This window comes from Bos grunniens, chromosome 22 (assembly GCF_055505025.1).
Source record: "Bos grunniens cultivar Pamir isolate PY7600 chromosome 22, Bosgru_T2T1.0, whole genome shotgun sequence".
NCBI lineage: Eukaryota > Metazoa > Chordata > Mammalia > Artiodactyla > Bovidae > Bos > Bos grunniens.
This window is the reverse complement of record NC_141186.1, coordinates 34372269-34400217: the sequence shown is the minus strand read 5'-3', so window position 1 is coordinate 34400217 and position 27949 is coordinate 34372269. Positions and strand designations below refer to the sequence as shown.

At 37.4% G+C, this 27949-nt stretch overlaps 1 protein-coding gene across 8 annotated transcripts in view; it reads right to left on the bottom strand.

The window, feature by feature from the left end:
* Window positions 1–27949, bottom strand: part of SUCLG2 (succinate-CoA ligase GDP-forming subunit beta) — a 296723-nt gene that overhangs the window by 123223 nt on the left and 145551 nt on the right. For 4 of the 8 annotated variants that reach the window (XM_086366912.1, XM_086366915.1, XM_086366911.1 and 1 more), the window contains 4 exons: window positions 27472–27579; window positions 19793–19889; window positions 8120–8281; window positions 5627–5769 (listed from right to left, as the gene is read on the bottom strand). In XM_086366912.1, coding sequence (XP_086223038.1) covers window positions 5627–5769; window positions 8120–8281; window positions 19793–19889; window positions 27472–27579 — 510 coding nt within the window. The remainder of the gene's footprint in view (window positions 1–5626; window positions 5770–8119; window positions 8282–19792; window positions 19890–27471; window positions 27580–27949) is intronic. The other 4 variants (XM_086366914.1, XM_086366917.1, XM_086366913.1 and 1 more) reach the window with 1 other exon arrangement.

The following is a 27949-nucleotide window of genomic DNA, read 5'->3' as shown; positions in this document are numbered from 1 at the left end:
ATGTGGTAGCTATCAGACATACTGATCATGTGTAAGATTCATAAACAACTGCCTTTGCCAGGACTTGGCTCTTACTGGGAAGTGTTGGCAGATAAGTTGGGCATGGAGAGCCAGACAGTCTTGGAAATTTGGGTCAAATGGCCATCGGGAAAAGAAAAGCAAATGTCAGCATTTATGAATTCACGACAATAGGAAAATCCCTGCGAGCAGAAATGAGCACGGGGAGGATGGTTTTCCATGTTCCAGTGTACGCACAGTGGTAATGTGAAACAAGGGGTGAAACCAAATGAAGGTTGTGGATCCAGAAGCACAAAACCATTTTTACTCTCTTCAGACTAGGCTATCAGGTAGGTGATTACTATAAAGAATGGCTGCTTCTCAACTCTATATGAAAGTAAAATTAGTTTTCAAACTGGCCTGTAAGAATAGAAATGCACAGTAATCATTTCAAAAATAATGCTCATGTTTAAAAAGTACTGGACCTTATATCTGAAAACAAACCCCTAAAAGAATTCTATTAATTCCCAAAAGAAATATTCCCTTGCAGATAGGGTATTTCAACAAATATAAGTGGTAAATGATAAAATGAGTTTTGTTTCATGCCTCTGGATAAGCATGTATTTAAGGGAAAAAGAGGATCTTGTTTTGCTTTTAAATAAACTCTAACTGTATGATAATTAACAATATAGGAGGCATTAGTATGTTATTAATTTCAAAATATAACAACTGATGGCATTTGCACAAACCCCTTATCAAAAATACAGCATGCAGTTTTACATCCTTGGCCTCAAATTCTAAAGACTTTTCAAGTACTTACCACAGAGTTAAACCAGCTGGCCTCTCCTCAAATTTAAACCAAACTGTATTTTGTGGTTCTCCCAAAATATGAATTTAATCCTCCCTTTATTAAACTGTGTTTCCTTGGCTGTCTGGAGGGAGAATCACTGCACACTACTGAAACTGCTTACACATTTCATCAATTTCAAAGCAACCCAGGCAGTAACACTGGTATCAATGAACTGCTTCAGACAGCTCCCATTTCTGCAGACAACCATTTATTCCCCACTGTTTCAATAATTCTAAATCTAAGCCTTTAAATGATAATCAAAATGAACACTCAAGAAAAAAGCATAGAAACTAAAAGTTTTCATCATGCTTTAGAAAGGTTTGCCAAGTACTTTACATGTATCTTAAATGATGATAAAACAATGCATTGGGGTATTATTTTCATGTCTACTTTATTTGTGAGGTGACATAAATTAAAAGAGTATATTCACATCGCTAATAAACACATGAAAAGGTGTTCATCCTGATTAGTTATGAGGGAATGGCATCAAACCACAATAAATACTACCACATGCCTACTAGAATAACAAAAATGTTCGTGAGGGTTTCTCACACATGCCTATCAGAATGTAAATTGGCATGTTTAGAAAACTGTTTGGTAGTACACATTCACACTGAGTATATGCATACCCTATTGCCCACAAATTCTACATCCAAGCATATACACCACAAAAATATGCTCCAAATGGCATGTATGATTATGTTCATAGCAACATTATTCATAGTAGTAAAAAATGAGAATCACACAAATGTCTATCAATAGAAGATGACATAAAAAAGCTCTTGTCAAGTTATACAATAGAATACTATACAGCAATAAGGGTAAGTGAACCGCTACTACATAAAATATGATTGAATCTGAGAAAAAAAGTCAAATGAAAGATGACAAATACAAAAGTATATACATTGTATGATTCCATTTGTATTATGCTCAAAACCAGGCAATACAAATCTTTGACAGTAGAAGTTAGGAGAGTACTAGCTTTGGGAAGAAAGCAGGGTTGAAGGAGATGGTGCGGAGGTATAAAGCACTGCTGTGACAGTGACTGTCCCAGTGCATTCAAACTGCTGTGACAAATGACCATGGACTGGGTGGTTTGAAAAGCATTCATTTCTCCCAATTCTGGAAGCTGGCAAGTCCAAGATCAAGTCACCAGCACATTCAGTGGCCGCTAATTAGTACACAGGTGGCCATCTTCCAGCAATGTCCTCACACCGAGGAAGGGGTGAGAGGGCTCTCTGGGAATCTCTTTCATAAGGGAACTAATCTCACCCATGAAGGTTCTACTCTCATGATCTAATTATAGCCCAAAGGCCTGGGCTCCTCACACCATCACACTGAGGGGTAGGATATCAACATATAAATTATAAGAAAACATATTCAGTCCATAACACTGGGAATGTCTTATATCTTGATGTGGTCAGAGGATCCACAAATATGTTCACTTTGTCATAATTCATTGAACTATCTACTTACAATGTAGATAGTAAGTTTGACCAGTGTTCTTTATGAAAGCTATTCTTTTAATAAAAGTTTATTAAAATTTTTAGACAGTACTGTCATGTGAAATCATTGCCCTTTAAATGGGAAATATATGTATCTCAATTCATACAATGAAGTGACTCTCTGAGGTAATAAGTACTATTACTATCTCTATTTTATAAAATAGGAAACCAAGATACATAAAAGTTACATGACATGCCCAAGGTGCCACAGTCAACACATGTTAAAGACAGAATTGGAACCCAGGCTGGCTGGCACCTGAGCCCCACTAAGAATCTCTTCCAAGTATTTGGTGCTTATATAGCACATTTCCTTCCTAAAAGGCTTTGAATATTGGACTCTATTGGACCTAAACCAGAAAGCACAGTAAAATCAAGATAACAGACTTCTCAAGTCATAAGCTACTGCTTTTCAAAATCAGGCCTCCAGAGGGCAATAAACTGGCTTAACTTTGGACAACAAAGCAGAGGTTACTGTTGAGATTCATAACAACCATCTTTTCCTTTAATTCATTTATGCAATATGTTCTACATACTCCACATGATGTTGTACTCATTTTTTATACATTTGGAATTTTAAGTTCAAAATTAAAAACAAAAGTCAAAAGCACGACTCAGGAAAATAAAAACATAATGCGAACATTCTTGATAGTATTTCTCCTTTAAATGTGCTCAAATTCTTTATAGACTGGCACAGAATCCTACTTCTACTTTCTAAAACAATTTTACTCCCTATGATTTTAAGAACACCTGTGTTTAGAATCTTATAAGTTAAAATGATGAGGGTGAGATCTTATCTATTCTACCACCAGCAGAAAAAACTCTATTACCTTTCTCTCATCTCAAGCCCAGCTGGAAAATAAGAGAATTATAAAATATTTAATGATACTTTTCATGGGAATCCAGTTTAGAAAGTGCGCTATCTTGGAAAAATTCTTGTTTTAAACAGTTTGGCACAGGAACTTCATTTTACATATACTACAAACAAATAAGGAACACATTAGTTATAAAGGTACTTGGGTTAGGTCCCAATGAAAATCAGCATTTGGACTAATAGTCAAGTGAAATAAATATAAGTCTCAGCTCCATGGCAGACGTTATGAGTGGAAATATATGTCAATGCATAATATTTTTCATGAATGAGCATGTTTATTACTTGATCAATAGAATTAGCTTGTACATATAACAAACAAGCAGTTGCTACTATCACTTGATTTAAGTTTAACAACAATGGGCCTTCTGTTATTTTTAGTTTTAGTGTATTCAACTGACTAATCCTTATATCTAACAAGAAAATCAATACCTTTGAAATAATTAGCTTTGGGCTCTGGGGAATCTCTAGTCTGAGCAACTGGATGGGGTTCTACTTGAAATAATTACTGCCAAAATTACAACCAGTTTCCTTGCAAGATCCAATCAATTCATCGATACTATTTTTTAGCCTCTGTTCCCTGAAATCTGTGAAACAACGCCAGGATTGAAAATACCCATTACATTTCTATGCTTTTTAACTGACTTTGAAATTTCAAGATTTGGAAAATGTACTGTGAGATGAGCCAAGCATTCATTTTCCTGATATAGCATGAGAAAAATAAAATAACTCCCACATACCTTTATCTACCCAAGATGACAGCCAATCTCAAAAAAGTTTAAATACTCCCAGCACTTGAAAATAGGAAAAGTCAACATTTTTTAAGAGATTGTTTAAAAAAAAAAAAGCTTTCCAAGTGATTTTTCATTCCCTTTCTGTACTTTAATAAAATTAAAATTCAGGATCAGCCACTAAGAAAAGATACTCCAAAGAAAATGCAATATGATTGTCCTGGTAGATCTAATCCTTCCTGGCTCTCTTTAATGCTCAGCACTGAATTCCAGTCAACACTAAATGTGCAGTATTTTATTACAGTTGCTTGTCCTCTGGGTATTTTGTGGTTCAAGCAGTTGAAAGAACTGTGTATTATGTACATGGTATTTACAGATTTCAATTGCTTTGAAAAGCTCTTCAATAAAAATGATTCTTCCCTTAGAAAGGAGTAGAAAAGAGGGATAAATGAATTCATAAATGATTAGGGAGCCTCTGCTAATGTCCCTACTTAACCAATGAAAACAAGGTGCTTCTGTTAACAGAAAAATCACCTGTGGACAATTCATGGCTGAGTGACTTTGGACTTCAGTCACTTTGCTATTTCTGAACAGCAGTGCAGAAATGCAGATAAGTTACTGATAATGTTTAACCATTTTATGTGTGTGTGTGCTAACTATAAGAAAAAGATTTAACAAAAATGTAAGGTTACCAACTAAGTCATAATGAAAACAGACAAGCATACCACTAACCTAAGACAAAACTGTATACACAGGAGGCCCAAAATGCCAGTCTACTTATGAATGGGAAGTTTCCATATTAAGTTCAGACAACATTTGAATACATATTCAAAAAATATTAGCCTTTCTATATAATGATATCTACCTAAATCTTATCACAGACAACTGAATAGCTACAATGGATGCAAATCATACTGGTCTTTGAACTGATTAAGTATTTACCAAGTACCTACTATGCACCTAGCAAGACAGCTACATTCTAGTTAAGAAGAAAGGATGCCCATGGAATAACATTATATATACTGGTCTTTGAACTGATTAAGTATTTACCAAGTACCTACTATGCACCTAGCAAGACAGCTACATTCTAGTTAAGAAGAAAGGATGCCCATGGAATAACATTATATGTACTTAGAGCATATGTTACAAGCTGTAACACATGAGATGTGTAATCATTAGAGATGAAAATTAAAAAGCATATAGAAGGATGTGAGGTCATCATTTCCCAGTAATACATAATATTATAACCCTGTAATTTTCTTCTGTCTTAATCTTATAATACCTCAGCACCTTTGAGGAAGGTATCTGAGACTCAGTCCTTTCTAATTCACATAAGCATAGAACTAATCACTTCATTGTTAAGTACACACAAAAAATATTTCATGTCAACCAATATTTCTTTATTTGCATGACACTTTAAAAAAATTTCCTTCCACCTCTCAGAACTTTATAAACAAAGGCCCTGAAGTAAGATCCTAGGGGTACTTATAAGCCTTTTACCCAGATGATTTAAGCCATCATGAATTCCAGTGTGATATAAGGCAGTATTTGCACCTGGGGCTGGAAAGTATTATACATGTGCTGGCTTATTAATCCTCAGCATCAGGAACAAGGCAGATCGTTATGGTGAGAAATCATTACACCATGAAACCTCTCCTACAAAAAGAGAAGTTACCTTAGGATCAGCTGTGAGTAATTTGAATGCTTGATATACTTGAGATTCCTTTACACCACCACCAAGATCCAAAAAGTTGGCTGGCTTCCCACCATTCAGGAAAATGATGTCACAGGTAGCCATGGCGAGTCCAGCACCATTAACTGTGAAATGCAAATGGTACACAAGACAAGATAAATATAGCAACATCAAAGGGTGCATAAACTTTGGCCCTTCTCCATATTACTAAAAGAGAAACCTGACATTAATAAGCCAGTTTCCAGCCTACCTGACATTCTATTCAACCAGAGAAATTCATAGACTTTAAAAATACAGAAACAGAAAATGTACAAAGAATAAACAAAAAATACCCAGGAATGGGGAGAAGGATTTATTGAGAAGTTAAATCAATCTGGGAAAGACAAAGGGAAAAGCTTCATTCAGTAAGCAATAAATCTGGACTACCTCACTCCAGTACTCTTGCCTGGAAAATCCCATGGGTAGAGGAGCCTGGTAGGCTGCAGTCCATGGGGTCACAAAGAGTCGGACACGACTGAGAGACTTCACTTTCACTTTTCACTTTCATGCATTGGAGAAGGAAATGGCAACCCATTCCAGTGTTCTTGCCTGGAGAATCCCAGGGACGGGGGGAGCCTGTTGGGCTGCCATCTATGGGGTCGCACAGAGTCGGACACAACTGAAGCAACTTAGCAGCAGCAGCAGCAGTAAAGGGAAGAGTTTTAGGTTCTAGACAGTATAAAGTTTAAGAGATTTGGGAGAGAGGGAAAAGGCTATAAAAAGTTGCTAGAGCCCTATGAATTACATCATTTTTAATATTCTTTAAGAGATTTGAGTAAAGAACGTGATTTTTTTCCATTTTTGCTTGCTGTGAATACGCTCCTTTGAATGTGGCATCCCTCGGGGGGTTGAACCATAGGGGTTCCAACTTCAATAGGACTGAAATACTTTTTTACACTCAGTGCAACTATGCATGATTATGTGTTCTCTGGAGAAATGAAGAAAACAAATGAACAAATGACAGCATCAAAACAATATTCCTAACCAGTGTTACTGTTTCAAATTAATGTAAGAAATGTTCACTAGCAACCTGATCATTAAACTAAAATACGCCAACATCCTAGAAGCTTTCTTTAAAATAAAAAAAGGAGTTTTAACATCAAAATTCTTATTTTCCAGAGCTAAGTTTTATTGATCAATTGCACTTCTTTTGCTTCCTATGCATAATTATAGGAAATTATTTTCCTTAGTTAGAAAGTCCTCCCCGCCACACACACACAAAAAAGTCTCCTGAACATTATAGAAACTCTCCAGGTAAAGTACCTTTCACGTTTTCTGACTGTATTTCTCAGATAATGCCTGTGAACTGTGACTAACTAAGCCTGGGACAACTAATATAAAAATTTATATATGATCTTAAAACAATGTGAAATGTATTAATCCTACCTTTTGAGACTGCCACCTTGACCAAATCATGCATACTTCCACAGAGGCTACAAAGAATATGCGTTTAATTTGCTCTAAACACATCATTAAATCTTTCCCCTTTCTAAATGCCTACAAATATTGAGAGCATATTAGCTTATCAAGATAAGAATAATGTGAGTGATCTAGTACATGAGAGTTTTTGCTCCAATATACAGAAAGAGCTTTTGGTATCACTTGTAATTGGATGTCATTTTCTACTGTATGAACAGCAAACTACTAGATTAGGTCTGTTCAGTTCTGAATATAATGATACTGTTGGTTTAATGAGCTACAAATCTTTTTTATTTTAATTCCATTAAGATTGAGACCTCTGTTTCAAGTGCAATGAATTGATTTCACCAGAAACATAGAAGCGTATAAATCTCAGTATTATATGCTGTGGACAATAACAGAAATTGTATTGCCTCTTTAGACTCATTCTTATCTCTGTTAATAAGCCAGTATCACAAATTTAAATGACTATGATAAAATCAATTGTCTTATTAATAAGCTGACATAATGGAGTAAACATTTGATCATTTGGTTTTCACAGAACCTCAAACTTTAGTATAATGATTAAAGCATGCATTCTCTTCAACTTCCTCTAAGAAAGCAATATATTTTAAACACAAATTTCGGCAAAGGTTCTGACTTTTAGTAGTCAAAATTTAACTGAGATGCTTTAAAATACTGGTCCTGAACTGGGGTGACTGTGCTTACCAGAAGGTAATGTCTGGAGACATTTTGGATTGCCACAGCTGGTGACAATGCAGCAAAGGAAAGAGCCTGACAGCGAAGAATTATCCCACCCAAAATGTCCATAGGGCAAGAAGTGAGAAACCCGACCTGAAACCAGTGACCACAGGCCAAAATGAACTTTTGAAAGAAATTTTGGGTTTTTTTTAAGAGTTTTTGGCTACAAAAATCTAATATGTTCACTTGCAATTGGGAAATAACATTTTAGAAACCAGAGGTCTCTAAACTCTGCAAAAATTCACAAATTATTATATTGATATAATGCTTTCTTACCAAAACAGGCAATGTTCCCATCCAGTCCTATGTATTTTAGATCATATCTGGCAGCTTCATTTTCAATGGGCTCATTCTCTGATTTGTCATCCATAGCAAATATATCCTTTTGTCGGAATTCTGCGTTGTCATCAAAGTTTATCTTGGCATCAAAACAGACAACTAATAAAGAAAACACAAACATACCTAAATATCTCCTAAGGATCTATAAATTATTGGGTTGGCCAAAAAATTCATTCAAGTTTTTCTGTCAGATGTAAGAGAAAGGCTCAAATGAACTTTTTGGCCAATCCAATAAGTTCTCCAGGCTGAAAAGTGCAAGAGAAATAAAATCGAATACTGTCATTTTTTCTCAAGCTTCAGACAGAAGATGCTGTTAAGGCTTTATCTTTAAAGTTTAAGGCTACAAAGACAAATACGACACGATCCCTGTTTTCAAGGGACTTACATTCTAATAAAAAGCATAATAATTTTTATCTGTTGGTTTCTATGAAATGACAATATAAGTTGCCATCACTCTTTAAAAGCTACACACTGGCATAGCTAAATATAGCTTTGATTTGAAATATTTATTACAGTTCCTATTTTTAGTAGTTAACCTTTCCTGTCAATACAAAGAGAGACTAGACAATAATGCTTAATATTGCTATCCTCCTACAGCCTTCTTCTGATGTTGCAAGATGACGTTTTTATTTAGTCACTATCCTCACTAATATGTCTAGAAGATTTGGTGGAAAGAATGCCAAGTCAGAAACATTAGATTTTTTAACTTATTTGATCCTTAACTAACTCTGTAACCTTGATAAAAATAACCTACTTTCTTGCTGGACCTCAGTTTTCTTATTTGAAAAGTAGAAAAAGACAATCCCCAGACTGCTGATAGACTTACTCTGGGGTCTGATAAAAGCATACCATGATCTTGATGTGAGCAGGACGATCTTATGCTTCTTGTGATTCAAGTTACAAAACATTAAGCGGCCAAGACTGGTCTATAACAATGGAAGGCTGCCAGGCGTTATTAGCACCACGGTCTCCACCCACTGGTGCCAGCAGGAATCTCTAACTCTCCTACTGGAGAGGAGCCCTGGACACAGTGAAACTCACTCAGTGACAGGACTGGACCACAGATAGTTTTCCTTGACTTGTAGATCTTCCACATGTGCAATCAGGGAGCTACTGTGGTGGGGAGAGGTGGCATTCTGGTGTCTTGGATCTGACCTCTTTTATTACATCCTTTAGAGCAGAAATTATTGTCTAGGATGATACTCCATAATAATCTTTTACTTCACTTGGGATATTGACAGGCAGGGATCTATGACCATGAATTTACATATTATTCGTTCTCCACCAGCACTACTCATAGGCACCTAAGTCTTTTCAGCAAAACAATCACCTACGTGCATTTCACTGGAAAGTAATGACCATGGTTTGTTAATACCACCTGCTTCTTCTGAAAAGAAAATATCGTTATCTTGTAGCATCCTGGAGTTAAAGACCCCAGAGAGAGGGTTTTTTTTTAAAGTCTCTTTACCTCAGTAAGTGAGGATTTTGGTACAAATCTGTGCAAAACTGGCATATTAACAATGAAGAATTCTCAGCATAAATAAAAGTCCAAACCACAAAGTACTTAAAGTAGCAATGACTGACAAGGGACAATCTTATATGGAATTTAATATCTGCCTGAGTCCTTTGTCTTCCCACAAAATGTCCAACCACTTTACCCACACACTATGAATATACAGAGCGAATGAGTAATTACTTTCCAGAAATCTGAATGACAGGATTCTAGTTAGCAAAGGAACAGGCCAATGTTCTCTGCTTGCTACAGTAGCATTGTCCTAGCAATTAATGACTTGTATAACAATCAGTAGGAAAGCAATGTCACTGTTGGCTTTCCACTGGGTTTATAAACATACTTTAATTAATTTATTAGCAATTTTAGCTCCTCCATTACTCATTGTCAAGATTACTTGGAACAAATATGTTCAGAATTAATGGGCAAATGCTATGAAATTGACTTCCTAAGTGAAGAGTTTCAAGTAAAAGAATTCTTGGTCAAGATCAATAAACTAGTATATCAAAATAGGTCCAGGCTGATCTTTGCTCCTTGCAAAGACTACAAGCTACTTGAGAGAGAGTATAATTAATAGGGATGTATGCAAAGCTCAGAAAGCAGTCTCAGCTAAATGTCTGCAAAGTCAGATTTTCAAGTCTCTTTTTCCTTATGGCATGTATGCCTAGTAGAGAAATGAGTTCACTGTTTGAGGACCACCTTGAGAGAACTTTAGAGTTAACCAAGAACTTAAAGATAGTGACAGCGGGATGACAGGGTTATCTGTAGGTAAGAAAAAGGTGTATGGGCCCTTGCCAAACATTCTCTCTCTTTAGAGAAAAGTAAACAACATAATTAGGTCAAATGTATATATGTTCAAGTGCTTTTAGAAGTTAAAAACACTACACAAACAGGAAGCAAATAAAGCAACTTAAGAGTAAAGAAAGATAACCAAAATTGAACTGCCATCATTAATACCTAAATTTTTTCTGGGGAGGGTGGTGGCAGAGGGAAAATAAGGCCTTTGAGGTACATGGAGTCTGTTAGACACATATTTGTTAAATCTGCTTAGTATTTTTAAAACGGTCCCAAACATACAAAGTGCTTTCCAGCCTAACAATCTCTGTTTATAATGTTACCTCATTTGAAGTTTTCCCTTGAACTTGACCACTTAATGTAGACTCTGGTATCAAAAACACCTGGGGAGGAATTACAACCATCGTACTTCCTAACCAGGGAGCCACTGTCTCTCTTAAGTCCAGTGGTCTTGTCAATCAAGTGGGACCAGAGCATTTTCTACTGCCTTGTGCTGCTCGAAGGGCAGGATGCATGCAAGCACTTAGCCTCACTAACAGCTGGCACTTACTAGTGATTTTTATTATTACCACTGCCATCTTCTATATGCACAGTGCTTTCTTGGGGCTTCAGAAACAGGACAGGTCCTTAGGGCCCAGGATATAGGATTCTCTTCTCTTCCTATCACTGAAAATGACCTGTACTTGTTCCTTTCCCTTATAATCCTAGACTTCAGTTCAGAGTAAATCTAAACTAATGCCTACTGGAGTTTACACATATACAGATTACCTTTTCCTACAGGAAAAATTTTAATGGTTGGCATTCCAGGCTTTGGAACTGACAGAGAAGGTTTTTCTTCAAGGGCGATGTTGAAAGAGATGACTTGGTGATGCTTGAATCACACCACGCATTTGCATAAGGTCAGGGTGGTTATAGATGAGTATAAAAAAACCCAAGTGAGACTCTAAGTCGGAGGGGGTGGGTAGAGTATAGCCCTTAGACCAGCTCATTGCCTGTTTTTGTAACCACAGTTTTACTGTTATTCGGTCATAACCATTCATTTACATACCTCTCTGGTTGCTGTCCCAAAACAACAGTAGAGATGAGTGGCTGCAATAGAGACTATAATGCCACCAAACCCCCTAATATTTACTGTCACTTTACAGAAACAGGTTGCCACTCCCAGCAAAGCTCCAGTTTGCATCACATCCATATCCTACTTTAACAACTGAAAAAATAGACACAGGTATTATATATATATTAGTGAGAGAGAAACTTAGAAAAGTGCATCACAGTAAAGTGAAAACAAAAAAGTGTAACAAACAAACCAAAACCTGCAGCTTGCACAAAAGGAACAGATCAATCCCTGAACACTGATTGACACGTATATGCTAATTTCCCCCTGTAAGACCTCCTCCAAGAACACGTCCAGAACTGGTGGATTAAAAATGTATTGTTTATGTCAATAAGAGCACAATAAAATAAACTTCCTTGCTCAGACCTTGGCTTTTTCATTTAATAAGACAATACACTATGGTAAAATATATTTTTGGAGATGCTGAGCTTGGTTCAGACATTAAGATTTTCAATATCACATTAATAACACTTCAATTCTATAGAAAATTCAACTTGAACAAAGGCCATTCTATGTACAAAGTGGGTGAAAAAACACACCTATTAATATTTATAAAACAATTTTCACCATCAAAAGCACATGGTTACATGCTTGATAGATTATACAAATGAATTTTCCTTCTGAACGAATATCAAAGAAAGCTGCTGTACTTATATTCATAGAGTGTTTTTGTCGTTTTGTTTAATGGTGTGAGATCCCGTGACCTGCTATTTCAACAACCTCAATGAACAACGTGACTGGCAGTTATTGGCCTCTGACCCTAGAGTTTTAACAGAAGAATGTGCCACAGAATTAAACAAAAGAAAAATACATTTAAGAGGGGAAGATTCACACATAAAAGAAACATAAACACAACAGGAAATAAGACTTTCATAATTAGTTTGAAAAATAACTTGTCTTCAGCAATGTACTGAATTTCATTTATGATAAATAACCATACGTGCTACAGAAATGCACTTTGCCAAGATGGCCTTAAAACGCTGATACTTCCCAATTAGTCCCACTTTCTGTTAAATGTTACTGTTTGAGGAGTTGTATACTTTTTGAGAACTTTTCTTTAGTTGCTGTGAAAGGAGAAAAATAGATACTAGGCGGGAGGGAACTTCAGAGGGAGGTAAAGAACTGAGAATGTTCTCGAAAATAGAGTTATGTATAAAGAGAGAAATACAGAGAAACACCCACCAACAACATGGGCACAGAGCAACAGGGTAGTTATTTAGGGAAATTAATCCGAAGAAAGAAAGGAATTTGATATGCCATTTAACTTTGGATCACCCAGCCTTATTTCCCATAGAATCTTGGCCAGAGAGTCTCAGTTTTAAACTGGATTTAATTTCTTTAGCTCAGTGAATGAATTTGGTCTCCAACTGATGAAAATGCCTTAAAGCAGGAATCCTTAATCTCAGGACTACTGACATATTGAGTGAGATCATTTTCTGATGAGGGAGACAGCTCTGTGCCATGTATGATGTTTAGTAGCACCCCTGGCCTCTAGAAGCAAGTAACATCACACATTCCAAGGTGTAACAAGCAAAAATGGATGCTAACTAGATTCACTGTGGTGATCATTTGGCTAAAGAGATACACACACAGATATATATCAAATCATTATGGTATATACTCGAAACTAACATAAGGTTATATGTCAATTATATTTTAGTTAAAAAAAAAAAAAATGTGTCCAGATGTTGCCAAAGAGCCCCTGGGGAACAAGATGCCCATCCTTGCCACTGAGAAACATTGTTTTAAAGATACCAAAGAAAAGTGTCTATGTGCGGCATATCTGACTGAAAGTGGGGTGAAAAGAAATAGGACATAAACTCACACAGTGTCTTACAAAATAAGTAAATGAATGAAGATAGGTAATTTTTTTTTTAAACCCTGTTTTTTACCTGGCTACAGATTTAATGAATAAAATCTGGCACTGCAATTAGACAGTAAGGAAAATAGTCCATTTCTCTCTATTTAATTGATAGCTTGCTTTCAGTTCAAGAAAACTTCAGTCATTTTCATAGGCATGTTTTGAATCAATGTCCTTTTTCCACAGAGAAACTGCCTTTTTCTGACACCATGTGATTCCAGCAGGACCCAAGTAGGACCAATCAGTATCATCTGAAAGGACTGTTAAAGGCTGGGGAAGGAGGAGGAGGGGCACTGGGAACCATCTTCACTGACAGCTCCAGAGATGCCGGCTGACAAAGATGCAGAGTTAGAAGCAAGCAGCCATGGACAAGCAGAGAATCCCTGATTCCCTTCATTCCTTTAGCCAGTTCACTCCTAAACTTCTCTGTAACACAAGTAAAATGAGAACCCTCATCCTTAGGGGGCTTTTTAACAAAAATCAGGCTGATGCAGGTCTCTGTCACTAACAACCATTATAATCCTAACTAGCAGACACTAAACAACTACATTACAGTCAGTAGTATCAACTTAGATGTTTGAACCAGACTATTAATCACACTGGAAAAAAAATCATTCTTTGGGTGTCAGTTCAGTTCAGTTGAGTCGCTCAGTCGTTTCCGACTCTTTGCGACCCCATGAATCGTAGCACGCCAGGCCTCCGTGTCCATCACCAACTCCCAGAGTTCACTTAGACTCACATCTATCAAGTCAGTGACACCATCCAGCCATCTCATCCTCTGTCGGCCCCTTCTCCTCCTGCCCCCAATCCCTCCCAGCATCAGAGTCTTTTCCAATGAGTCAACTCTTCGCATGAGGTGGCCAAAGTACTGGAGTTTCAGCTTTAGCATCATTCCTTCCAAAGAAATCCCAGGGCTGATCTCCTTCACAATGGACTGGTTGGATGTCCTTGCAGTCCAAGGGACTCTCAAGAGTCTTCTCCAGCACCACAGTTCAAAAACATCAATTCTTCGGCGCTCAGCCTTTTTCACAGTCCAACTCTCACATCCATACATGACCACAGGAAAAACCATAGCCTTGACTAGACAGACCTTTGTTGGCAAAGTAATGTCTCTGCTTTTGAATATGCTATCTAGGTTGGTCCTAACTTTCCTTCCAAGGAGTAAGCATCTTTTAATTTCATGGCTGCAGTCACCATCTGCAGTGATTTTGGAGCCCAGAAAAGTAAAGTCTGACACTGTTTCCACTGTTTCCCTATCTATTTCCCATGAAGTGATGGGACCGGATGCCATGATCTTCATTTTCTGAATGTTGAGCTTCTTACCAAAAATTCCCCACAGGAGACTGAGCAGTATAGATATTATCTAGGCCAGTGCTATTTATTCCACTATGTACCATTCACAGGACCAGTCTCCTGGATTTTTTAAAAATATTCAACAAGTAAGACAAGAATGAAGAAGGTTTTTACAAAGGAACTATACAATAAGTAAGTTTAAAATAAAATTTTTAAAGTAAAAAGTTTGGTATAATGCCAACTTTCTTAAACTTCTAAATTAAAAGAGTAACTGTTACACAAAGTTATAATGGGAAAGGTAATATATTTTGCTTGTTGTTGAGTCGCTCAGTCATGTCCAACTCTTTGTGACCCCAAGAACTACAGCACGTCAGGCTTCCCTGTTCTTCACCATCTCCCTGAGCTTGTTCAAACACATCCATTGAGTCGGTGATGATATCCAAGCATCTCATCTTCTGTCATCCCCTTCTACTCCTGCCTTCAATCTTTCCCAGTATCAGGGTCTTTTCCAATGAATCAGCTCTTCATATCAGGTGGCCAAGTATTGGAGCTTCAGCTTCACCGTGAGTCCTTCCAATAGATACTCAGAATTGATTTCCTTTAGGATTCACTGGCTTTATCTCATTGCAATCCAAGGGACTCTCAAGAGTCTTCTCCAACACAGTTCAAAGGCATCAATTCTTTGCCACTCAACCTTCTTTACAGCCCAGCTCTCACATCCATACGTGACGACTGGAAAAACCATAGCTTTGACTAGACAGACCTGTTGCAGCAAAGTCTCTGCTTTTTAATATGCTGTCTAGGTTGGTCATAGCTTTCCTTCCAAAGAACAAGTGTCTTTTAATTTCACAGCTGCAGTCACCATCTGCAGCGTTTTGGAGCCAAACAAAATAAAGTCCATCACTGTTTCCATTGTTTCCCAATCTATTTGCCATAAAGGGATGGGAATGGGGATGCCATTATCTTAACTTTTTGATATGACCCAGTGGATGTTGGCAGTTTGATCTCTGGTTCCTCTACCTCTTCTAAACCCAGCATGTTTAATCCTCACGTGAAGGATTTTGAGCTAACCTTGCTAATATGAGAATGAGTGTAACTGTGCAGTAGTTTGAACATTCTTTGGCAGTGTCCTTCTTTGGGACTATAATCAAAACTGATCTTTTCCAGTCCTGTGGCCGTTGCTGAGTTTTCCAAATTTGCTGGCATATTGAGTGCAGCACTTTCACAGCATCATCTTTTAGGATTTGAAATAGCTCAGAAGGAATTCCATCACCTCCACTAGTTTTGTTCGTAGTGATGCTTCCTAAGACCCACTTGACTCCACATTCCAGGATGTCTGGCTCTAGGTGAATGATCACACCACTGTGGTTATCGGAGTCATGAAGATCTTTTTTGCATAGTTCTTCTGTGTATTCTTGCCACCTCTTCTTAATATCTTCTGCTTCTATACCATTTCTGCCCTTCATTGTGGCCATTTTTCCATGAACTGTTCCCCTGGCATCTCTTAATTTTCTTGAAGAGATCTCTCACTCTTATGCTCAGTCACTTCAGTCATGACTGACTCTGCGGGACCCTATGGACTGCAGCCTGCCAGGCTTTTCTGTCCATGGGATTCTCCAAGGTAAGAATACTGGAATGGGTTGCCATTACCCTCCTCCAGGGAACCTTCCCAATCCAGGTATTGAACCCATGGCATTTTCTGTGTCTTCTGCATTGCAGGCAGATTCTTTACCACTGAGCCACCTGGGAAGCCCTGAAGAGATCTCTAGTCTTTCTCATTCTACTGTTTTCCTTTATTTCTTTATATTGTTTACTTAGGAAGTGTTTCTTATCTCTCCTTGCTATTCTTTGGAACTCTGCATTGAGATGAATATATCTTTCCTTTCCTTTTTGCCTTTTGCTTCTCTTCTTTTCTCAGCTATTTGTAATACCTCCTCAAGCAACCATTTTGCCTTTTTGCATTTCTTTTTCTTGGGGATGGTTCTGGTCACTACCTGCTGTACAATGTTCTGAACCTCCATCCATAGTTCTTCAAGCACTCTGTCTATCAGATCTAATCCTCTGAATCTATTTCTCACTTCCACTGTATAATCATAAGGGATTTGATTTAGGTCATACCTGAACGGACTAGTGGTTTTCCCTACTTTCTTCAACTTAAGTCTGAATTTTGCAATCAGAAGTTCACAATCTAAGCCACAGTCAGCTCCCCGCCACGTTTCTGCTGACTGTATAGAGCCTCTTCAACTTTGGCTACAAAGAATATAATCAATCTGATTTTGGTATTGACCATCTGGTGATGTCCATGTGCAGAGTCATCTCTTGTTTGCTGGAAGAGGGTGTTTGCTATGCCCAGTGTGTTCTCTTGGCAAAACTGTTAGCTTTTGACCTGCTTCTTTTTGTACTCCAAGACCAAACTTGCCTGTTACTCCAGTTATCTTGACTTCCTACTTTTGCATTCCAGTCCCATAGGATGAAAAAGACATCTTTTTTTGTTAGTTCTAGGAGATCTTGTAGATTTTCACAGAACCATTCAGCTTCTTCAGCATTAGTGGTTGCTATACATTTTCCTATTATTGATCTAAAAGGAAAACTTTAAGTATTCTGATTATAAATATTGTCAATATTGCTAAAATATATATGACTGCTTTTATAGCTCCTAAATAAAGGAAAGTTTTAGGGAACTGTGACAATGATGAAGTTAATTTGTACATTTGGTCAGTAATCAATGTTTCCTAATTGGGTTTAATTTGACTACTGCTCAGAGTTATAGGCCAACACATTCATTTAATTGTGATTATAATTCAATAGCTGAACCTTTATGGTACAATGAACAAATTAACAGCTAAACTTTCCTGTTAAAAATATCATATAAGACTTATGTTTTAATGCACTGTATACATGGAATGTATTTTATGGGGATTCCTTCAAAGAAGCTCAATAATTATACTTTCTCTTAATAATTAAAAAGAAAACTTCAGATTTCATGAGGTTTTACAAACATTCTCTAGAAAAAGGTTCTCATATCCCTCTTCCCTGCTGCAAACCGTTTTGTGACTGACAGCTTCCCAAAGGGTTAAATGAAAATACCATTTTTATCCCATTCTGTGGCTCAATTCCCATTTTTTGTTACTATGAAATAACCAGGTTGCTTATGCATATTAGCTTAAAAAGCAATATATGTATGACCTTTAAGGACTTAGAGTGACCTTCCTCTCTTGGATTTAATTATCAGCCACTCAATGCGGCATGAATTTTTAACTGATACTCTCAAACTGGAGACTATTTCTAGATCACTCTGATTAAAGTAAATTAATAGCTTAAGAAGGAAAAAACAGAGAAGAAAAGAAAGCAGGTCACCATAAGTTAGTTTGGCATATCAGAATCAACATGCATACCAGACTATGAAAGACAAGGGTTTGAATCCCAGCTCCAGTATCTAGCTGCCCTTGGAGGAAACAAATTCATTTTTCAGTATTCTATAAAATGGGATAACAACTCCTAACTCTGCAGGATTATGTTAAATGATAAAAAAGAAGACACGTACATTTATCACAGCACAGGATGTATGAGATCAAGAAACAATTTTCTTACCCTCTCTCTAGAAAATACTGATTATTTTACAGTTAAAAGCAATTTTTAAAATACTTAATTATACAGGTAGTTTGCTTATAAACTACCAGCCACAAAATTTTATCTAGCAGTCACTTGTGTAAGCCATGAAACATTCATTTCAATGGCTTCTTAAACATGAGCTCTTTGCCTATCCTAATTTGAAACCTTCAAAGATATACAAACAAAACAAAAATAAATAGATAAAAATATAAAATCTATACCTTTGCTGGACTACTTTTATACTACTTGAGAACAACAACTTTATTTTATGAATGGGTGGGACTAGCCTATTTTGTGTCTGAAACTGGATGCTTATTACACAATCATCAGTCACCTCACTTTGAAAACTGCCCTACAAGAGAGGTAGGTTATCATGTTTTTACTCACTGTTTTGGATTTACAAACAAAAACAAAAAATTCCCTGAGGCTTAGCCCATGTACGTGGCTAGAGCATGGCAATCCCAGGCCTCTCTAGGTTTCAGGGACATGATATTTTAGATTTTCTGACTCTGACTATATAGTCTCTGAAATATACTAGAGAAAAAGCATTGTACCATCCAACTGGTCTAAAACTTATTTATATTTGCACATAATGGGTATTTACCAGTCCAGTAGTAAATCCTTAGTTACTGGTGGCCCACAATACGCTAAGTAAGAAGTAAGAAATGGGGTTGAGATATAATTTAAAAAGGCAAGGTTCCTGGAATTTACCAGTACAGTTTGGTAACACTATCCTATTCCCTTGATATTCTACCTCCGACCCTAAACATGCATATCTTTAAGCTTTTGCTCTCAAATTAATAAGACCTTACTGAATACTTGCTGTATGCAAGACAGTGCATTTGTGGTAGGTGCTGACATGTAAGAGAGTTACTGATTCACAAGTACCCAGTGAAAAGATAAAACCTTCCCCACAAAAAAGTCTCTTCCCACCTGAAGTAAAAGCTGCTAACCAAGGAGGGTGAAAGAGATCGATGATGGGGCATTAGAGATTCTACCATGATGACATAACTTCAGTAGAAGACACAATGTGAAATTATATGCAGATTTGGAGAAACTAAAAACTGAAACTAAAAAGTTCCAGTTCCATAAAAGCAGGTGTATTCATCACACCCAAGCACTGTGGCTCCTGTTCACACCTAAATCTTTACCATCAGAGCAACAAGGAGGGACCTGAAAACTATGGGATGATGGTAGATGGATGTTTCTAAATAAAATAAGAAATAACTTCCCGTGAGGCTTGGCATTTGACTACAAATTCAAGTGCTAATATGTTCAACTGCATCATGGGAGCATTTGAAACTATGGCAGGAATTAAATTACTGAAAGAATTAATGCAAGGCTGCTCTATAGTCTTTTGTTTAGTTTATAGTTTGCATAAATAATTACATTCATTCATTTTTTCTCTCTCTCTTTTTCTCTTACCTTGTCCTTCTGGAGTTTCACCAAAGGGATTCACTTCCACCTGAGTAGCATCAATTTTCAGGAAGAGATTGTACAGCTTCTTAATTTGATCTGCAGCCTAAATGTGATCAAGTGAAATGAAATTTCATAAAAGTAGAAAAAAATTATTTTGCTACATTAATGAAATCTTAAAAATAACAAGCTATTTTCAGTTAGGTTTTCTGAAGGGAAAAAAAGAGAAGCATAACTATTTTAATTTCTACTGCTATTCATTAGAAGGAATTGTTCAACTGTCCTCCAGACAGTAGAAAAGATCATCATCAAAAAACAAAATATTTTCAATATGCCCAAAAAATGTTGTGAATCTTTTTGAAAATTATCATGTCCCTATTAGCTGAGCTACACTGCAATATGAGCTACAATTACTAATACAAACAAACTCCATTTAAGTAAAAGGTAAACATGATTTTGAGAGTTTTTAACGATGAGTTTTTCCTTATTATGCTGGAATAAACTGTTATCATATTCATCAATCCAAACCTATAATCTGTGAAACAACAGTTACTGAGTATCTATTGGAAATGGTTACAAAACAAGAAGATGGAAGACCTAAACAGTACACTTAAAGAATAGCACAATTCAAACTGAAAACAGTTTGTCCCAAAGGCATAAGCCACAAAGAACCAGAATATTCAACAGTTTCCCTGGTGTTGTACCCTAACTTCATTTTTCTCACTCTGCTTGAAATTCACTCGCTCATTCATTCTTTTCAACCAACATTTATTAATTGCTCATGTCACAGCAGGCTGGCACTATGTGATCTGAGGCTAGGGGGAGGATCACAAATGAGGTGTGACAGCACCCAGGAAAGCTCACACCTGCAGTAAACACAGCCTGTTCACCGTTAACACAGCAAAGTGAGACTGTGTAATGTGCAATCAAGGCTGAATGTTGGGGTTTAGTCTTATTCTTAGCTCCAACTTATTTCCCAGCCATGCTTTCCCCATTTCCACATTTTTTTTTTCATGGTTCCCATCCTGCATTATTTGCCCTCAGATTTCTTTTCAGTTTTTCCCCATCTCTACTCTATTTATCAGGGGAGCTGACACTTGTACGCTGGGTTTTCAAGGCTCCTGGGCCGGCTGGCTTCAGTTCAGCCAATGCGAAGCAGCAGTGGGAGACAGGAGCTGGGAAGAAGGAAAAAGAGAGGATATTTTCACTCCTCTCTTTCTGCATCCTCTCACTTTAATTCCCATCAGGGTCCCAATTTCTGTATCTCAAAGTCCAGTGACACTACCACCTCACTTTGCTCCTTGAGCACATAGGTGGCAACCACTTTCTGTTGCTGTTTAGCTCTCTGTGTTGCCTCTCTGTTCACTCTGAAACTTCTCAATTCTCATAGCACCTACTTAACCGATTACCTAGAATAAAGTCCCACTGTGGTCAATACTGGGGTTTCCCAGGTGGCACTAGTGGTAAAGAATCTGCCTGCCAATGCAGGCACCCCACTCCAGTACTCTTGCCTGGAAAATCCTATGGATGGAGGAGCTTGGTAGGCTGCAGTCCATGGGGTCGTGAAGAGTTGGACACGACTGAGCAACTTCACTTTCACTTTTCACTTTCATGCATTGGAGAAGGAAATGACAACCCACTCCAGCGTTCTTGCCTGGAGAATCCCAGGGATGGGGGAGCCTGGTGGGCTGCCGTCCATTGGGTCGCACAGAGTTGGACATGACTGAAGCGACTTAGCAGCAGCAGCAGCCAATGCAGAAGACATAGAGACGAGGGTTCAATCCCTAGGTTGGGAAGACCCCCTAGAGGAGGGCATGGCTACCCACTCCAGAATTCTCGCCTGGAGAATTCCTTGGACAGAGGAGCATGCTGGGTTACAGTCCATAGGGTCACAAAGAGTCAGACACAATTGAAGCAACTTAGCACACATACACATGGTAAACACTAGGAGTGATTTCTCTATTCTGGTATTAACTAAAGAACTCTTGGAAATGTAAATAATTCATTTTACCTTATTTTGTTTGATGTATATGTGCGAAGTTTCTTAAATCCTAATTTGAAAGCCAGTGGATATAACCAAATATATATAATGAGTTACACTGAATATTTATATTAATTTTTTGTGGCTAGATAGTACACGTACATAATACAAAATCCCCAAGGTACACAAGGTTCTCCCTCAGAATCTTCACCAGACTCCCCAGCTACAGAGCCCCCTATCTGTCCTCCTGCAGCAGCCACTTTATTGGTTCATTAAAGGATACAGCTATACAAATGCAAGTGTACACATTTTTCCATTCATCTTTTTAAAAAAACAAACTTGGTTCCACACTTTGTTTCTTTACCGATAGATTTCAGAGAGCCTTCAGCAGCAAAACAGAGACAACAATCTTGTAAATGACCACATAATATCTTTTTGTACGGATGTATCATAATTCATTTAACCTGTCTCCTAAATAATGGCCATTTGGTTTCCAGCAGCTTGACATTACTTCAAATGCTGCCTTATCTGTGTGTGTATCTATATCTATCTATCTATCTATATCCTTATATCCTACAGTGATTAAATATCTATAGGATATATTCTCTGAAGTGGGGAACAAGGGGTGGGCATTTTACATAATAAAAGAATATCTTAAATTGTTCTTGTTATCTTAAATTGCAGCTTTCACTAATGTCCCCTCCCAAAAACCAGCATTATAGAGATTTTTATTTTTTTAACTCACAACCATCAGCTATTTGGTTATCTCATTTATGGTTTTAATTTGAATCACTCTAATTATGAATAGACCTGAGTATTCTATGAGAGTGAAACATCTGTATTTCCTTTGCTGTGAACTCTACATAGGAAAAATCCACATATTTTTGGTGTTTCTCATATTAATGTATAGGAGGCATTTTTACATGAAGGAATTTAGCTCTTTATGTCATAGAAATAGTAATGTTTTTGTCCTTTAACATTTGTTTTTTGCCCATGTTTTTGTTAGTTCTGCCACATGAAGTCTAATAATATTAATAATAATGTCACTCTTTTCTTTTTCAGCTTCTGGCTTTGTGCCAGACTTGGAAAAGGTTGGTCCCAACCTAACAATTCTATCATTATTTTTTCAAAAACTTAAGATTTCCTTTATTTAATGTTTACTTTTTTTTTGGGGGGGGGGGAGTGCAATCCAAGTGGATTTTATTTGAATTACAGTGTAAAGCAGGTAAGCGACTCACTGTTGAAACTTTTTTACATTTTTAGAGATTTCCCAGGTTATCAAACAAATGTGCAATGTGAGCTGCATGACAAAAGCATGATGTCTATTCTGGACACCATAGCATCACTATACCTACAAAGCCTCTGCACACAGTCAATACGGATAAACAATGGTAGAAGTAATCATTAATGTAATAATATGGAGAGACTTCATAATAGAAATAAATTCTGAGTGCATACAAGTATAAGATCTTATCCTAGCTACTTCAAAAAGTTTTCGTTTTTGTTTTTAAGTACACATAACATAAATTTCAAGTTTTCCCTGGTGGCTGAGTGGTAAAGAACTTGCCTGCCAATATAGGAGACATGGGTTCGATCCCTGGGTCGACCCCTGGAGAGGAGAATGGTTACCCACTCTAGTATTCTTGTCTGGAGAATTCCATGATCAGAGGAGCGGGCTATGGTCCACAGCGTCACAAAGAGTCAGACATGACTGACTGACTAAGCGCACACACACAGACAACTTCACTTAGCACAATGTTCTCAAGACTCAACCACAATGCAGCATGTGTCAGGACCTCCCTCTTTTTCAAGGCCAATCTTCCATTGTATGTATATACTATATTCCGTTTATCCATTTACTTGTCTATGAACACCACGCTAGCTTCAAAACTTCTAAAGACTGTATTAACCTCGCTTAGCATGAAGCCTGAATTTTCTCATGCTGCTGCCACTGTAGTTATACATTAACACAGCACTTGGGGGGCAGCCATTATTACAACTGTTTATTATTGTGCAAAGGTGACTATAAACATTTTTTGAAGCAAGACTAAATCTGCGCTGTAAGATCTGCAAGGGGTAAACGTTATAAAATCTGTGTTGTAATACCCACAAGGGAGAACCAGCCTGGCTTGCAGGCAGAACGTGCCTTATTCCAGAGGCTATACACCAAATGACTATAAAGGCCATCCAGGCAAAACCTGTCAGTCTGCCCAGGTGTAATAGCAGGAAATGGCAGGGCCTATGGCAAGCTGAGGTTGGCTCTTCTACTTTCTAAATGTGTTCAAATTTAAAACACAGATTAAACACCAGTCAAAGGAAACATTCTGCTAGTTAATGTGCTGTGAGCCAGTTTGTTACTGCCACTTATTTCCTCAGGAACCATGCTGTTCAAATATTTATTTTTTGCCACAATTAATGTTATTTCAAGGTTATATGCTAAGCAATTAAAAAATTAAGCCTAAAATCAAACATCCTTGGAGCCATGCATATGAAACTCTGACAAATTTACCAATGTCTTCAAAAATGTTTTAATAGGTTAAAATAAAATTGGAAAAACCTTCTATTGCATCCCAAGAACTAATACTTGCACTATTCAAATATGGTTCTTAAAGCTAACCAGAGATATAAACCATACCTAGAAGGGTTAGTGAGCTGGTATTAACTTGGCTGATCAGATATTTTCATCAGTTTAAATACTGGAGGCACATGCTGACAACTCATGGAGCCTATGTTTTTAGAAATGAATAGTACAGATGATAATTAAGACATCCTTGAGGAATTTGTGGATTTTAGTCATATTCAGTTTTCTCATGGCTTTAGTTTTTTCAGCCAATTCTTGCTGAAATATATTTTCACCGGGAACATGTGTTTTGTAGGTTTTTATGCAAGGTGATGTTTATTTTTGGTTAAATCTAATATTAATACATCATATTTTAGAGACATCAGGCATGAGTCACAGGAAAGATATCAATTTTACAAGAGAATCATTTTATATATTGTTCATCCATGAGTGAGGCACTTCCAAAGGACCAAACCACATCCTAGCTGAAAATTAAGTAACTTTCAAAGTCACACTGAATCGAGGGGGCTTTAAGATACCACTTGTTTATCAGAAGATCACCAATGGTTGATCATTTAAATAAATGTTTTCTCCCCTCAGGCACCCCCTGTGCTCAACGCGCACTGCCCGCTCATGTGTGGAGGAAGCACTGTAAGACAGAGACGCCCGAATCTATAGCACCCGTTTACCCTGTGCTCCCGTGCCATGCATTTCATGTTCTGCTGCTCAAAATACAAATGGATGTCCCCAGATGAACAAATTCTGACACAACTGCAGCTGAGATCACCGTCTCTCCTACCCCCTCTCCCACCCCACCGTTTTCACTCCTTCACATCCCCTCTTCCTGTGTTCACTGTCAGCAGGCGGACCACTGCCCTGTGAGCCCCTGGGGAACAATTCTGCTCTTATCATCTCTGTTCAACAGGGTTCAGCAAATGAGCTTGGTTCAACCTGCTGAGGAAATGAAGATTTAAAGTCTTTCATATAATTGGCAATGATAATACAAAAAACATGAATTAAAAGACTTCTTTACCTTCCTAGATACATAAAATCAAAAATATAATGACAATATAGCTACCACCAATCCCTGAGAACTTGCAGGTTCATTTTCCTTTCATAGATAACTCACTTAAAATCTGGATTATTTAAGGTACTCAGGAAACATGATTCAGTCATTTAAGAGCTATATAAATAACTGTTAATTGTCTCTTACATTATGTTTGGGGTGGGGGGAGGAACTTGTGATGTGCATAATACTGTTATTGCCTTCTCTAGAACTTTCACATATTATTTACCTCTTGAGCTTTCAAACCACATGGTGAGTAGATTTTACTCACTCCAAATTTATTCTCTTGCCACTTACAACTACTCATTCCTGACTCCCCAGGAATTTCTTACAATTAGACACCTCAGATGTGTTATTTCACTTATTCATGCATATGATAGATATTTCTTGGACATCTAATATATTTGCCAAACACTTTGTTGGCAACACAGTAGTGAACAAGACCAACCAAGTCCCTGCCGTGATGGAGATGAAGATCCAGCAAACGAGACTGCAAATGTCCAAGAGAAACACAGATGTGCAAGGGACAGAGGATATAAACAAAGTTACAGGGCATATTCTGGAGCTGAGTGTAGGATGGTATGGTTAGAACACAGTGACTATAGCTCTCTGTGACCACCACCAATACATAAGAAGTTACTTAATAAATGTCAAATGATCAGTTAATATAGTCTGTAGCTAATATACTTCATGGCCTCATTCTCAGAAAGTGAAACCATGAAACCAGCCCTTACCCATGAATCCTCCAGTATCTCTCTTTCAGCAGGTCACTAACCTGGCATTTCTTCACCAGTCTCGAAATGACGACTAATTCCTCTAACTGTCTGCTGAATCCTGGCTCTATCTCCTCCTGGGGCTTAGTCCCAGATGATCCTATTTCCCACTACTGTGTTGAACCTTCTGCTTTCCACTGGAGGTTTTCCTCCAATCTTCAAATAAGTGCCGTCCTCTCTTAATTTAAACAAATATATTTTAAAGTCTTATTGTGCTTCACCTTTCCATAACTTGCCTTCGTGTTACCCTTAAGCTTTTAAAGTTAGACTCAATCAAAAGAAAAGGTAAAGACAGAAAATAAAGAGTGTGCAATTGACTGTTTTACTGGAGGTATGCTGCCCAACTAAATTAAGGGAAACTACAAGAATCCCAGAGCCCCAGGACAGCACACAAACACAGACACACAATGAAGGGTTATTAAGGTGGCTTCTCTTAGTAACAGAGGAGGAAAACAACAGCCAGGAGGTTTTTCTGATTTAATTATGAGACAAGCAAGCATGCCTGCATGGACATAAAATCAGGCTCCATTGGCAGGACCAAGGGCAGTGCAGGACTGTGATGCTCAAGACAGACTCTCTCCCTTAATAGCTCAGAGAACAATTTGCCTATCTTTGAAACCAAGGGATACAATTACTAAATTGGCATAATTCAAGCTGTTTTCAGTCAAGTATCACCTCTGTGTAATTAGTATTCCTCTCAAATGCCCATTAGCTAGAAAAGAACAGCAACTAATTAGGTAATGTATATTATTATTAATAATAAGAAGTGACCTTTCTGGAGTACTGAATATGCATTTTCACACATCAGGTTACTCAATCCTCATAAAAACCCTCTTAGTTAGGATTTCATCACCCCCATTTTACAGACTATGAAAGTGATGTTCAGATGGTCTGAATCACACATGAACTGGGTAGCAGTACAGGATTCAAACTCAGTTTGCCTAACTCTACAGCCTGTGATTCTAACCAGTATATCACATCTTATAATTGATGTACTGGAGATGCACTGCTATAGAAAAAACAAACTAACATACATAACAAGCTGTATGTGTCTGCAGGCAACACATTCTTATTACACATGTACACACCTATATATATATATATATATATATGTATGTATATATGTATATAAACACATGTGTCATAAACATTCTCTTTGCAACACCAGGGAAGTATTTTTTCACCATAAACAACTGCAGGAAAAAAAGAGAATAACAATAAATCGCCTTATTTCCTGATAATCACAAACATTAGACACAGTTAGCCAAAGTTCCCAAATCTTTTCTGGAACATGTTAGACAAACCAACCTCCAACTGCTCAAGTACCTGGTTTTTCAAAGGCCCAAGGAAGCCTAGATTTTCCGCCATCCGCTGAGCTTGGCTGTCCTTTATCCCTTCAATAATGTCAATTTGCTCCTAGTAAAAATGAATCAGATGAACAAAATTCAGACTATCAAATGAAAAGATTTACAACCTCAAAAGAAAATGCTTAGTATTTATGTGCAAATGAGTAATTAAAAGCGTGGCACCTTTCCAGAGATCTCTGAGTTGGGCCACCACAGCTGCCTATGGGGTATATTTTAATTAGCACACCATCTATAAAACAGCCTTTTCAAAACTATATAATTCTTCAGGGTGGCATGCTGACAAGATGATCGGATGCCAGTTTTCACTTTTAATTACTATACAGATGGCAGTGACGAATATTTAGTCAGTTAATTTTTATGACATGTTTTTGGAAGGCTTCCAAAATAAGTTTTTCCTGCCTAATATTGCTGTTAAGTTC